The 12734-nt window shown below is 34.3% G+C and overlaps 1 protein-coding gene across 1 annotated transcript in view; it reads right to left on the reverse strand.

The window, feature by feature from the left end:
• Positions 1–5512: 5512 nt before the first annotated feature.
• LOC118187259 (tyrosine-protein kinase Src42A-like) overlaps positions 5513–12734 on the reverse strand; it is an 80132-nt gene continuing 72910 nt past the window's right edge. Inside the window, exons 6-8 of the mRNA XM_035357446.2 lie at positions 11747–11925; positions 7465–7621; positions 5513–7295 (exon numbers count right to left, since the gene is read on the reverse strand). Of these exons, the coding sequence (XP_035213337.1) occupies positions 7084–7295; positions 7465–7621; positions 11747–11925 (548 nt within the window). The 3' untranslated portion in view covers positions 5513–7083. The remainder of the gene's footprint in view (positions 7296–7464; positions 7622–11746; positions 11926–12734) is intronic.

Genomic DNA, 12734 nt, shown 5'->3' on the forward strand with positions numbered 1-12734 from the left:
ATGCAGTTCCTAGAGCCACGAGCGAAGGAATTGCTAAAAATCCCATGATACGAGAAGTAAGACTACTCCCAGCAAGGAAGGAAATTAATTAATGGCCCTTTCGGTGGGGCGGAGGGCGAGGTTGGCAAATATTGAGAAACCTCGTTTTAAAGTGCTTCAGATTTCTACGAGTTGCGGCACAAATGGAATTTTCATCATGAGAAATACATGCAGTTCCTTGCAATAGAGTGGACTCGGTCCATGCGACTGCGTATTAGTTCCTTGCAATATGCCTATCAATACAGGATCCAATGCCATAGAGCAAAACCACTGGAAAGATCCGGCTGAACCACTCGAAGTAAATTTATCTGTATGGTGCCCTGCATTACCCTCCAGATTGCGTCCAGTAATAAAATCCATGAAAGGTTAAACGTTAACATTTGGAAGTGCTGCCTATCATCAAGGGGTATATGCGAAATATTACAGACGATTGAGTACCTAGATTAGACTTTCCATGGTAATAGAATTTTTGCTTGGACTTTAAAAACAATTGCTTTCTGCCTTTGTGGACATTACCCTGTCCGGTATTAAATCTGTCCACCAAATAATAGTTCAAGACGACATCACAGTACAAGCAAGAACAAAAACTTAACTTTATAAATCTATAACTGAAAACAGAAATTTCCGGTAACCGACATCCTGGTGAGAGTTGCCAACGTATATGATAAGGAGCAAGTCATTAGGACAGGGAATGTCGTCGTAACATGTACTCCAGTGACTTGCGTTAAAGGAACCAGTAGTCCTTCAGTTTTTGTGTCTTCGGAGAGCCTAACATCGGATTTATTGCAGATGCACAACTACGCAATAGCATAGAATTGATATGGGGGCTCATCCGCTAAACAAGCAACATCGAAGATGTCTACGGTTAAACAGGATCTAAACAAGAAAACAATAACACGTAAGAAAACTTCTACAGGACATTGGACGTTATTGAGCCTTCAGTAAATTCTTGGACCTCTCTGTCCTGGTCAAAATGAGATTTTTTGTAGACTATTGCCAGCTGAATGACATCACGAAGATAGCTACCCTTTTCCTAGGTTGGTGTGGTGTATTTAATTATGGCAAAGCACACGAGAGCTATCTGCCTAAAGGGAGGGATGCCTTCATGGAGGGCTTTCTAAGGGAAACTGGCTCGTATACACGTTACTCATGGGGAAAACCACGAAAACGCCCATGCAGCCAGCCCGTTCGCGGGATTCGAACCTCGGACCGAACTATCAGTGTTCAGCGACTCGGTCGCTGGTGGGCCTCCCCTTTCCTAGGACTGGCAACATTTTTGGAACTCTTTCTGGAAGCATGCGGTTTTCGACACCTGATTTAAAAAGTCGATATTGGGAAGGTACAAGTACACCCTGATGACTGAGAAAAGACGGCATTTACGATCGGGAAAAGACTTTGGCAGTTCAAGGTGGTGCTGTTCGGATTGTGCAATGTGCAGGCAATATGGAGACAATGCTGATATGTCTTTCCTATGAAGCTAGTCTGTTATTCTTGAATGATATCACAGTCAAGAAAAGTTTTGAAGAGCATTTAGAAAAGATTACGGAGGTGTTTCAGAAACTAAAGGAAGCAAATCTAAAATTAAGTCCTGCCAAATGTAAATCGTTCAAACAGGAAGCGACTGACCTCAGATATGCCAACTCTGGCGAAGATGTGTGTACAGATCCTTAACGTGTAGACAGTTAAAGATTGGAGTGCCCCGAGCTGAGAAGTTTCTGGGGCTTTGCACCTACTGTAGGAGATTTCTGAATGAGTTTTCCTCTCTTAATCCATTGAAAGACCCCTTGTCAGATTAATACAGAGAAAGCATAAGTTCTTGTGGGACGAGGATGCATTCTATACACTGAAGAAAGCTTTAACATCTGCGACAATCCTTATGTATCGTTAACTCGACAAACCAATAATTCTTAATAATTATGAGAGCATTGCAAGTGTCGGTTCCGTTTTGTCCCAAGAAATAAACGATCAAGGACGTGCGGTAGTATACTGTAGCGAGTGTCTATCTAAACCAGACATGATGCAAATGAAGGGACATAGAATTAATATCACTAGCTCACTCGTATACATTGGAATGGCTTGGGATCCAGGTCTTACATGGATAATGTATATAATGGACCTCGGGAATTGGATGCTAAGAACTGCGTACAAACCTCGGCAATTTCAAGGTGCCAAATCTTGAATCCACAATTGCACAACAAATCCTCTACACAACAGCTGCTGAAAAATCATAATATATGCAGCGGTAGTATGGTTAACACCAATGTAGAAAAGTAAAACATCTTCTAAGCATCCAAAGACTGCCATTAAAATCACATGTGCCTACCGTACAATTCCTTAGCTGCAGCAAATATCCTAGCAGGACTCACACCACTGCATTTACAGACAGAAGTAACAGCTACACTCACTACAGACTGTTCTCCAAATAAGAAAACAAATGCACTTTCACCATCATGCATATAAAGCATTGAGAAACAAGCTGCACATTCACCCGGCTGTCAGAGCAGTTTGCAATAGAAGTATACATCTGCGACAACATTCTATCACTTCCAATATTAAATTTCAGCACTACACTGATGGTTCAGGCCAAGGTAATGGAATTGGCTCTGCTCTGTTCAGCAGAAAGTTTACCCAAAATAGTATCTTCCAGGCAGAAGTGCTGTCACAGGCAATGACAATAACTCATGCAGTAAACATTAGCCTATATAGCCTTTTCAAAAATCAGATATAAAAGATCTACTTCCACAGCTCAGCCAACATGCTATATCACAAGTCATGGCTCATTTACATAAACGATGCCTAAGCAATACGGACCAGTGCATCTGTAGCACAGGAACTCCCGAACATACCCGACGAGCTGTCCACTGACATCCAGCCACCATCTCAGATTTCTTGATAATACAGATGATATCCCATACCAATATTATAACATCAAATAAAAGGCACTTATCGCAAAAATCAAGGCTATCCTGCCTGGAAGTGTGCAAGGTCATTTAATTTCTCCTTTTTTGCAGTCGCACACTTCATCCTCACAATAAAATGCAGCTTTTTTTAAACATCACTTCTTTGCATTCCTTGTCAAACTATAGTATGAAGCAGATCTTAGCACAGCAGGCATCATGGGACTCCCCCTGCCTAACTGTCCAATATCGCATCAAAGTACTTGTATCCGTTACCTGTGTCATCATAAAACCATAGAACACCATTGCCTCCATAGTAGAAAATTCCTGCTCCGCACATATCATGCATCATCATATATCAGGCTGTTTAATCCTGAAGGCCAAATAGCAAGATGTATACAGACTCCAGGAAAATGACATCACAATCTGTTATCAAAAAGAATGGTCACACGGAAATGTTAATGCCTTATTTAGAATCAGGGTAGAAATTCAAATTGGATGATGGAAAGGTGTTTTATTGGCAACTGATATTGATGAGATACCGGACATTTTAAAAAACTACATAGCAGTCCGATAGGAGGTCACTGCTGAATAACGAAGACTTTCCATGCATGTAAATTTGTAAATTCATGCATTTATTTATCGGTTTAGTATTTGATTTGTTGTATGTTATATATTGAAATTATTTTAGTATTGCATGGATTTTCTTTAGTTGTAAATACAGCTTTCTGTTAAGGAATTATACTGCCCAGGACAGTTCTTGAGTTCTTTTACGCAGTTCTTGGGAAGGTGACAATGTAACATTTTTGAATCTGTATGAATATTTTTAGTGAAATTACGCTTAAATTGTAGTATATTTTGTATGATGTAAATTGAAAGGCCTGGAATTACAATGTGTCACCGGAAAAATAAGATTACAGGGATAAGTCCATTTAACATTGAGGATGATGATTTTGTTTGATGGAACTAATTTCTTTTGCTCTCACCTAATTTGGCAACTGTTTGGTCAAATCTCTGTATAACTGCAACTAATCTGACCCATATATAACCTTAACTGTATATGCATGCCTTCCAGCAATTTTGAGAAGTCGAAAGAACTGGAAATTTCTGCATCCAGTAAAAAACTATTAAGACCAAAGACAGCTTCAGTTGAAGGTCAGAGTTTGGCTCAGAGTACTGAGAGATTACTGTGCACATTTACGCATTTTAAGCTTTTTATATTGTCTTGTGTTTAACGTTCTTAGTAGTTTAAAGTGGTAACTCTTTTGTCATACTGAGATTAAGCTGTAGGATTACTTTTATGTAACATTCTAGAACTATAAAAGATTTCTTTCGGGAAAATAAAATTTTAAACAGCTATTGCCAGTTATGTGCACATTCAGTCCATTATGGACCTGATTGCCCATAACAATATTTAACATTCAAATTCAGTTATAACTATGTTTTCTTCAGAAATATTCTCATCATACACAAACACATTTATTACCTTACTTGTAATACCAGCCACATTCATCAGCCTTTCAGAACAACTTCACAAATCACGCAACTCAAGCAAGAATTCCAATAATTCCAATAATTTTTTTAGAAGTATTTAATTTTCACTGGGCTCACTATTAAAAATTTATACATACCACTGCTGAATGCTGTATTTAAACTACTCAATAAAAGAAGTTTCACTGGTGGAAAATATAGAATTTTTTTTGAAATAATTTCTTTTTATATAGAATGACAATTCGAAAATAGTTTCATAATAAGGTAGATTCTCAAGTAGTTATTTCCTATAAAAGAGAATTTTGGCAATGATGGGAAGAATTCATAAAAATTCCCATTTACTGAGAAAGTAACCACCTTAAATGAACATTATTCAAACCGAAACTAAGCTCTCATAGGAAAATAATAACAGTTTGAGGAAGTGAAGATAAAATTTTTCACCGTGCTTAGCAATTTTAGCCAAAATGGAGGTTAACACAAAATAAGAATGATTACTAATTGTGTCATATAACACAGCCTGTGGAAAATGTGCACAGAAACTATAAATTTCAAGCTAACTGCTTCACAATAAAACTTTTAACAAAGCAAAAAATGAAAAAAAATATTAAAAAGCAGAGAAAAACGCAAAATTTTAAAAATTAAATACATATTTAAAATAATTTTTCCAGTCAACTGTCAGTTTCCAAGAAGACATTTACAATTAATGTTGGTAGTTAGGAGATAATACAGGTACTAAATCATTTTGTACTTTTACATGATTAAAAAAAGGAATGAATTGGCTAACAGATACATCTGGGAAAAGCATACAGATGTAATGAAATGCCTACATAGGAAATTTTAAAAAAGGTCACAGAAAAAATTTAAGCAGATGCATAGTATTTCTTCAAAGCTGCAAAACTTAAATCAATAGAAATAATAAACACATATTTTAGTTTTTAAACTAAGAGCTAAAAGTGAATCTAAAATTACTTAATATATTAAATATATCAGATACATATCTTAAACATTTCAAGTTAGGTCAAAAAAGAGAGAAAACTAAATTGGAAAATTCCTTGAAAAACTTGCATTAAGCAACAGGCAAAACAAAAAAGATAAAATATTTTATTTTAACTCAATTAATACAAACTAATTATTACACACATTAAAAATTGAAACAATTTTAGCGACACGTAATGGTACTTGACAGTCGTACAAAAGTCATATTTCACGAAAGCAAGTGTTCAATGATGAAAAAGAAGATGATGACTTCAAAATGAAAATACTACATTCAACATAATTCATAAATACAGAGTCACCTGCCTGACAGTTTTATTGAAGAAATGGATTAAAGTTAAGGCATCATCCTTGAAATGGATAGATACACTTTTCCATAAATCTGCAGGATCAAATTGTGCTGGAAAACTTTATTTTTACAAATAAAATACAACTAATGATTGATATTGACATACAAAATTTATAAATGCATCACATAATTTGCTAATTAAGTTTCAATGACATTTTTCACATACATATACACAAAGGATGCTTATTAAACACTAAACAGTTGCTAGATACTAAGAGGATATTTATTAAAGAAATCTGTGAACCCAAAACTATAAAAATAGTTAAAAATTAGAAAACTTTTATGGCATCTGCATGGCATTGATGCTTGAAAATTTAAAAACTTAATTTTTGTATACAATATTTTATTAAAAAATTATTTTCCATCCAGAGGCACAGCAGTATTACGATATGCACAGCAGCTAGATTTTACTCTTAAGGCAATATAGTTGATGACATGGCCCCAGTATTATTTACTGCTCTAACCTCACGGAACATTAAGTAGCTGTAAGAAAAATGATGCATTAGACATATGTTTAGTCTATAAAACTTACACTAATCTATCATTAACAACATGAGCATCTAATTCTTTTACTATACAGGTATGACAAACTGGAAAAATTGTACAGATTTAGCACTTGCAATAATCAAGTTATTATGATATTGGTATCAAAAATCTGACTTGAATCAAGCAGCACTGAGTATATAAAAGAGTGAAATAATGAAACTTTATTAATAAATACAACATGAGGACAAATATGACTAAACCATCATTGCATATGTTTCCAACCAGCTAATATGACAAGACTCAACTAAGAGAGCAGACTCAAAACTTGGCAGAACACTGCTATACATTTAGGACATTATAATGATGATGAAGTCATTCGAAGACACCATAAGCCACATTACTACAGCATCACAGATAAAAATTAATTTACATTATTATCCTAAATCTATTCTTTTACCATTATCAGGTCAATAGTTAAGTTCGAAATCGCATTACTTGAGGCTGAAAATAATTTAAAATCACATATTAAGCACAGTTGCTCAATCATCACATATATTTCAGTATTCCTGCATAAGGTAAGAACTTACATAATTGACTTAAAACTTAATTTATTTTCAGTGGCATCTGAGGTAAACTATAGAACTTGACAACTGAAAAAAGCTAACATGATTGGTTTTAAATTCACAACAAATAGAGTCAGAAATTTGAAATGTTTATAACCATCTTTCACAGGCAAAGTTTTTATCCATTGAGATCATAGTGTGGAATTAGTACATTCCTGCCAAGCTGCTGCACACCCCATTCATACCTAGGGCGTGGAGGTAGTTGTCAGTAGGCTATAGATGCTTCTTTATATTCAGATCCCTCCATGGTAAAGAAATCTTCAAGTTTCCATTGCAATGTTTCAAAAGTTGGTCGTTTCATAGGATCTTTATGCCAACATTCTAACATTATTTCATACAGAGCAGAAGGGCATCCAGGAGGACATGGCATTCGATAGCCATGCTCAACTTGATGCAGCACTTCAGCGTTTGTCATACCTATAAAAAAGACATGCAAAAGCTATTAAAGAGATGCACAAATAACTCATTATCAAGTCAACAAAATACAGTATTCATGAGATAAACACAGACTGAAATTTAATATCAATTCTTTTTCTGCTAGCAAACAATGTTGTGATGAAATCCGATATGGCAATCTTATGCTTACCAGGATATGGTATTCGGCCATAAGTGACAAGCTCAGTCAAAAGTATACCAAAAGACCAAACATCTGATTTTATAGAGAATTTACTATAATTTGCAGCTTCAGGGGCTGTCCACTTTATAGGGAATCTCGCACCAACTCTTGCTTCATACTCATCCTCCTATAAATTAAAATAAAAAGTTTTAGGATTTAAATTAGCCATTAATATCAATAGCAAATAACCAGAATTCAACAACTTTTATTCTGATGTGTAGAGAAACCTTGTTTTCAGGATATGACTTCATTAAAGAAGTTAAAGAGGTTTTAGGGTTGCTAACTAATTGCTATGATTTTCGGAGAAATTCACAGAACATTAAGCACATTAAGCGAAAAAAAATCTGATATCTATAAATATTAGAAGTTTTTTTTAAAGGTCACCTTTAAATGTATGTATAAGAAAAAATGAGAAAGTAAAAGGAAATGCACCAATATAAATGAAAATTACTTCATCAGTTTTAATACATGTAAGTTAAAACATGTAGACAGACATGTAGTTAAAAAAAGCTATTACCAACCCTCGATAATTTTAAGTGGCAAAAACGTCCCTTGGTACACCCTAGGTTTTCCTGATCCTGTACTTTACTCATCTGGTCAAATTTTTATGTACATGTAACTTTACTTGTTTACAAACACAAAAATGAAAAATCTGCTTTGTTTAGTAAGCTGAAGACATGCTGTCAGATCAGCAAACAGCTTTCAAAGGGTACATGATTTGTATTAAGTTATAATTAGTCTTTGCCAAATGGCTTTAAAGTGATTAGAATAAAGTAAGTAAAAAATAAGAGATTCATTCCATGCTGATTAAATATGCAATGATAATTAAATATAATACAATTAAAATTGAAATACAATACAGTGAATAAAAAGTTACAGAAAATGTAATTAGGTATATTTTGAAATCCTAAAGCTGGTAAATAGAATAGAATAGGAGAGAAGCACCTTCTGCAGTTTATTCACAAAAATCCTTCATCTAGCTCGCAAATGAATGCTTTGATTCACAACAAATTTCACTCTCAAGTTATTAAAAATAAGTTAATATCACAAGTAATTCTCATTATTATACTAATTAAAATACCCCCCTTTTCTTTTCTTTTTTTTTTTTAATTTACACAAACTATGTTTTGCCTATGAGAATAACCTTCTTGCTTAAAAAAAAAATCTCAATTTTTTTTCAGTATCTAATGGAACTAATATGGTAACTATATTCCATATAACCTGCTGAACACTGATTTATCTTTATCAGCATCCTCTATACACTTAAGCATAGGAATGAATTATATCAGAAATTAGAAAAATTAAGATCTTTTATGTTACACAGTTTCCACATGCTTTTCTCCCCACATTCAAATATATCAGCTACACCACCAAAAATACACTGACTACCAATAAGTAATTGGACACCTGTGATAGAAAAGAAAAACTAACTTTATTCAAAATCAATAGTTGGTAGAGCCTCCACGAGAGGTAATTACAGCGTGGACCCTACGGGGCATACTTTCCACAAGTCTTTGTATGACAGCTAGTGGTATTTGCTTCCGCTTGGCTTGGAGAAGACATAGAAGTTCCTTCACCGATTTTGCACGGGTAGTGCACACCTGAATTCGGCGATGCAACTCGTCCCAGAGGTTCTCGATAGGGTTCAGGTCTGGACTCTGGGCAGGCCAGTCCATTCAATGAACTCCGTTGGCACCATACCAAGCCTTGGTTAACGTCGAAACATGACAACTGACATTGTCGTCCTGAAAGTAACAGGGGTCCAACCCATAAAACTGCCACAACGTAGGAAGCACATTGTCATCCAAAATAGTGCAGTAGGCATCGGAGTTGAGCTTACCATGAATGGGAACCAAAGGTCCCAGCCCATACCAGGAGAAACACCCCCAGACCATAATTCCACCTCCGCCGAACTTGACTGTGGGCACAATGCATGCTGGCAGGAGACGTTCTCCAGGTAGATGCCAGACTCAGACACTGCCATCCGAACGGTAAAGGGTGAACCTTGATTCGTCACTCCAAAGAACCCATTTCCACTGATCTACGGTCCAATTTCGATGTGCTTTGCACCACATTAACGAAGCAGCGCGGTTGGACTTTGTGATCAAAGACTTATGGGCAGCAACACGACCATGAAAACCAAGCAGATGTGCTTCCTTACGGATGGTATTCATTGAAACAATACTCCTGGATGCCTGTTGAAACTCCTCGCGGATGAGGGCCATCGGTTGGGTGCGGTTCTTCCGAATTTCTCTGGACAGCCCTCGTCAGTGTCCATCTCCCAGTTTCGTTGGTCTGCCGACTCGGGGCACATTCCGACAATCACCGCTCACCTTCCACTTCTTAATCACATAGGCCACTGTCGATTTTGGGTACTTCAGATCGCTAGATATGTACCTTAAGGATAGGCCACATTTGTGATACCCGATAATTATACCTTTCTCGAAATCAGAGAGCTCCGAACTGCAAGGCATCTTGCATGCGACTAAAGCAGATGCTGTTTCCTACACGATATATACCGACGGAGTTCATGACGTACCTTAGGACCGCAGATATCGTCATTTGCATATGTGTCCAAATACTTATTGGTACAGTGTATAATAGAATTGTGAAATAAATTACACCAATGAGATATACATATGGAATTCTGTATGTTTCTTTAGAAAAATTAGAGTATTAAATTGCACTACTGTAATGATAATTCACCAAAGAATCACACATTTTGCAGATTCCAGTCTAGAAAAAATGATTTTTAATATATAATCTTAATATTCAGTTTAGTAGTGATCTTATAGAAGAAATAAAATGCAATTGGGGGGAATCATGATTTATTCTTGTCTAAATCATGATTTACTAATCATGATTTATTAAGTAAACATAAAAAGGAATTATAAAGATTGATTTTATAAGCTTTAAAACAAAATTTACCATTAACCTGCATTACCTGTATCTGAAGTATTATATTAGAATTGCTTCATTTTTTTTTTTTACTTTTGGAATTTTACATGTTTCACAAAATTATTTGATCAAAAAACTGATGAATGCAAACACTAAAAAGTTACATTTTTATACAACCAAATTCCCCCTTTTTAAAGCTTTTTTTAATATTTTCAAAAAATTTAAACCTACTAATATAATAACTATAATCATAAAAGTATTAACTTTTACACAAAACTAGTAATAAGTATTTTGAAATTGTTATTACATTCATTCACATTTTCATATTTAAATAACTCTCCTATAACCATGCTATAAGATCATTTTATCCAAGTTACAAATTAAACAATTAGAAAATTTAAACACACCATTTTAATAATTTCATGCTTATTTATATCCATCATTATCTTGCACTCTTTAAAAAACTATGGGCACATATTTTCCCACAAAGGTGACAGCATGTGAACATTACAGTATAAAAGGAAGTAGATACAATGTGAACAGAAAGGAAAACATAACAGTTCTCAACCAATAGCAGAAAAAACAATTATTTCCTTTAAATCTAAAACTAAATAAATATAAATCTGAAATTATCACTGAGAGCATCATTCATGCCATAACAATCAACTGTAATTAGTGAGTGCAGGAAGAACACTCAAGTCAGATTCATTATATCTGCATCAATGCTTCAGAAATTCCTGGATTTAATGAAGATAGAAAATTCATTAACAAAGTGAGCACCGGCTCTGCATCAGATAATTTTATCTCATACACCAGCACAAACTGTGTTAATTTAAGTTGATTTTTGCCATTTGTTAACCAGCTGAAGTGGCATACAAGCACCATTATACTACTTTTTGAGCAAGACTATTCTTTAACGAATGCCAACTAATTTCTCCTTCTCACTCCAAAATAGATAAATGCAAAGTCTTCTCCTTTCAAAGAAAGAGACATTTTTGCAAGTTGTTGATACAATGTTTCACATCAGACCCACAAACTTTCTAATAGTAGTACTAAATCACAAGAGCACAAGATATTCTGTGATACAACGAACCACTCCTAAATTTCTGTGGAAAATTTATGGATTTTTCAGATGAAATGTGACTTCAAAACTGAACAGTCAAAATGATAAGAGCCATATTTCATTAGAATTATTTATACATATTTGAGATATATAATATTATTATATAGTAATTTCATTTTTACTGTGATATGCTTCAGACTGGAAAAATTTAGCAAGGCTGTTAATATATAACAGACTGAAGTTTAAATACAAATAATTTGAAATTTCTTTAGTAAATAGTTAATGTAGTACCTTAATTAAACGAGCCAGTCCAAAGTCAGCTATTTTAACGATGTTACTGTCTCCTACTAAAATGTTTCGTGCTGCAAGATCCCTATGGATATAATTTTGTGATTCAAGATAAGCCATTCCAGCAGCTATTTGTGCAGACATGTCTATAAGTTGTGGCAATTTTAGCGTTCTTCCTCGCCCTACATAGAATAAACAAATAAAGAGTATTTTATTAAAAGATACGATTGAAAAATTTCACTCATCAACACATGAACATTCAAACTATACTTTTGAGAACTGAAGATAAAGTCAAATCTCCACTGTACACAACTATTATAATCATAAAAGTTATCAAAAGATTTATTTAATGTCCACTGATCATTAATATTTATAATAAACTCAATTTAAAACCAGTCACCAAAAAAATACAGATTAGTTAAATTACCCATAACTGCTTTTGTTAATTATAAAACAAATTTCTACAGATAATGTATAAAATTCCACAGCCACATTTAGCAAAATAATGCTGATGGTTATTTAAAAGATGGAATTATGAATGAATTAATGCAAATATACTTATTCCAAACTAAGGAAGTGAAATTAATGATTAAAATTATATTATATGGAAAATTTCTTTTTGTTCTGTTTTCACCGTTAACACCAGAACTACTAGCCGAGAAACCATACAGTTTACTACACCTAAAATCTACTGTTTTGATGAGGCAAAATTTTCAAGATTAATCAAGAAAGTTGAATATTCAGTAGCATGCATGGCCAAATTGCGGCTCTATGATCCTTTAAATGTGGTTCAAACTAAAGCAACAATACTTTTATTAATGAAATTCAATTACCAACTGGAACAAAAACCACATTACATTTCCTTAAAATTCATTTGAGACTATATACATCATTAATTAAAAAAAATTAAACTGTTTACCATGCCCTAATTATCACAGTAATTAACGATATGCAAAAGTATTTTTGCAAAACATTTCTTGGAAAATTCAAA

This window comes from Stegodyphus dumicola, chromosome X1, assembly GCF_044657685.1.
Source record: "Stegodyphus dumicola isolate Sdum_Otavi_A_Nest chromosome X1, ASM4465768v1".
Lineage (NCBI taxonomy): Eukaryota > Metazoa > Arthropoda > Arachnida > Araneae > Eresidae > Stegodyphus > Stegodyphus dumicola.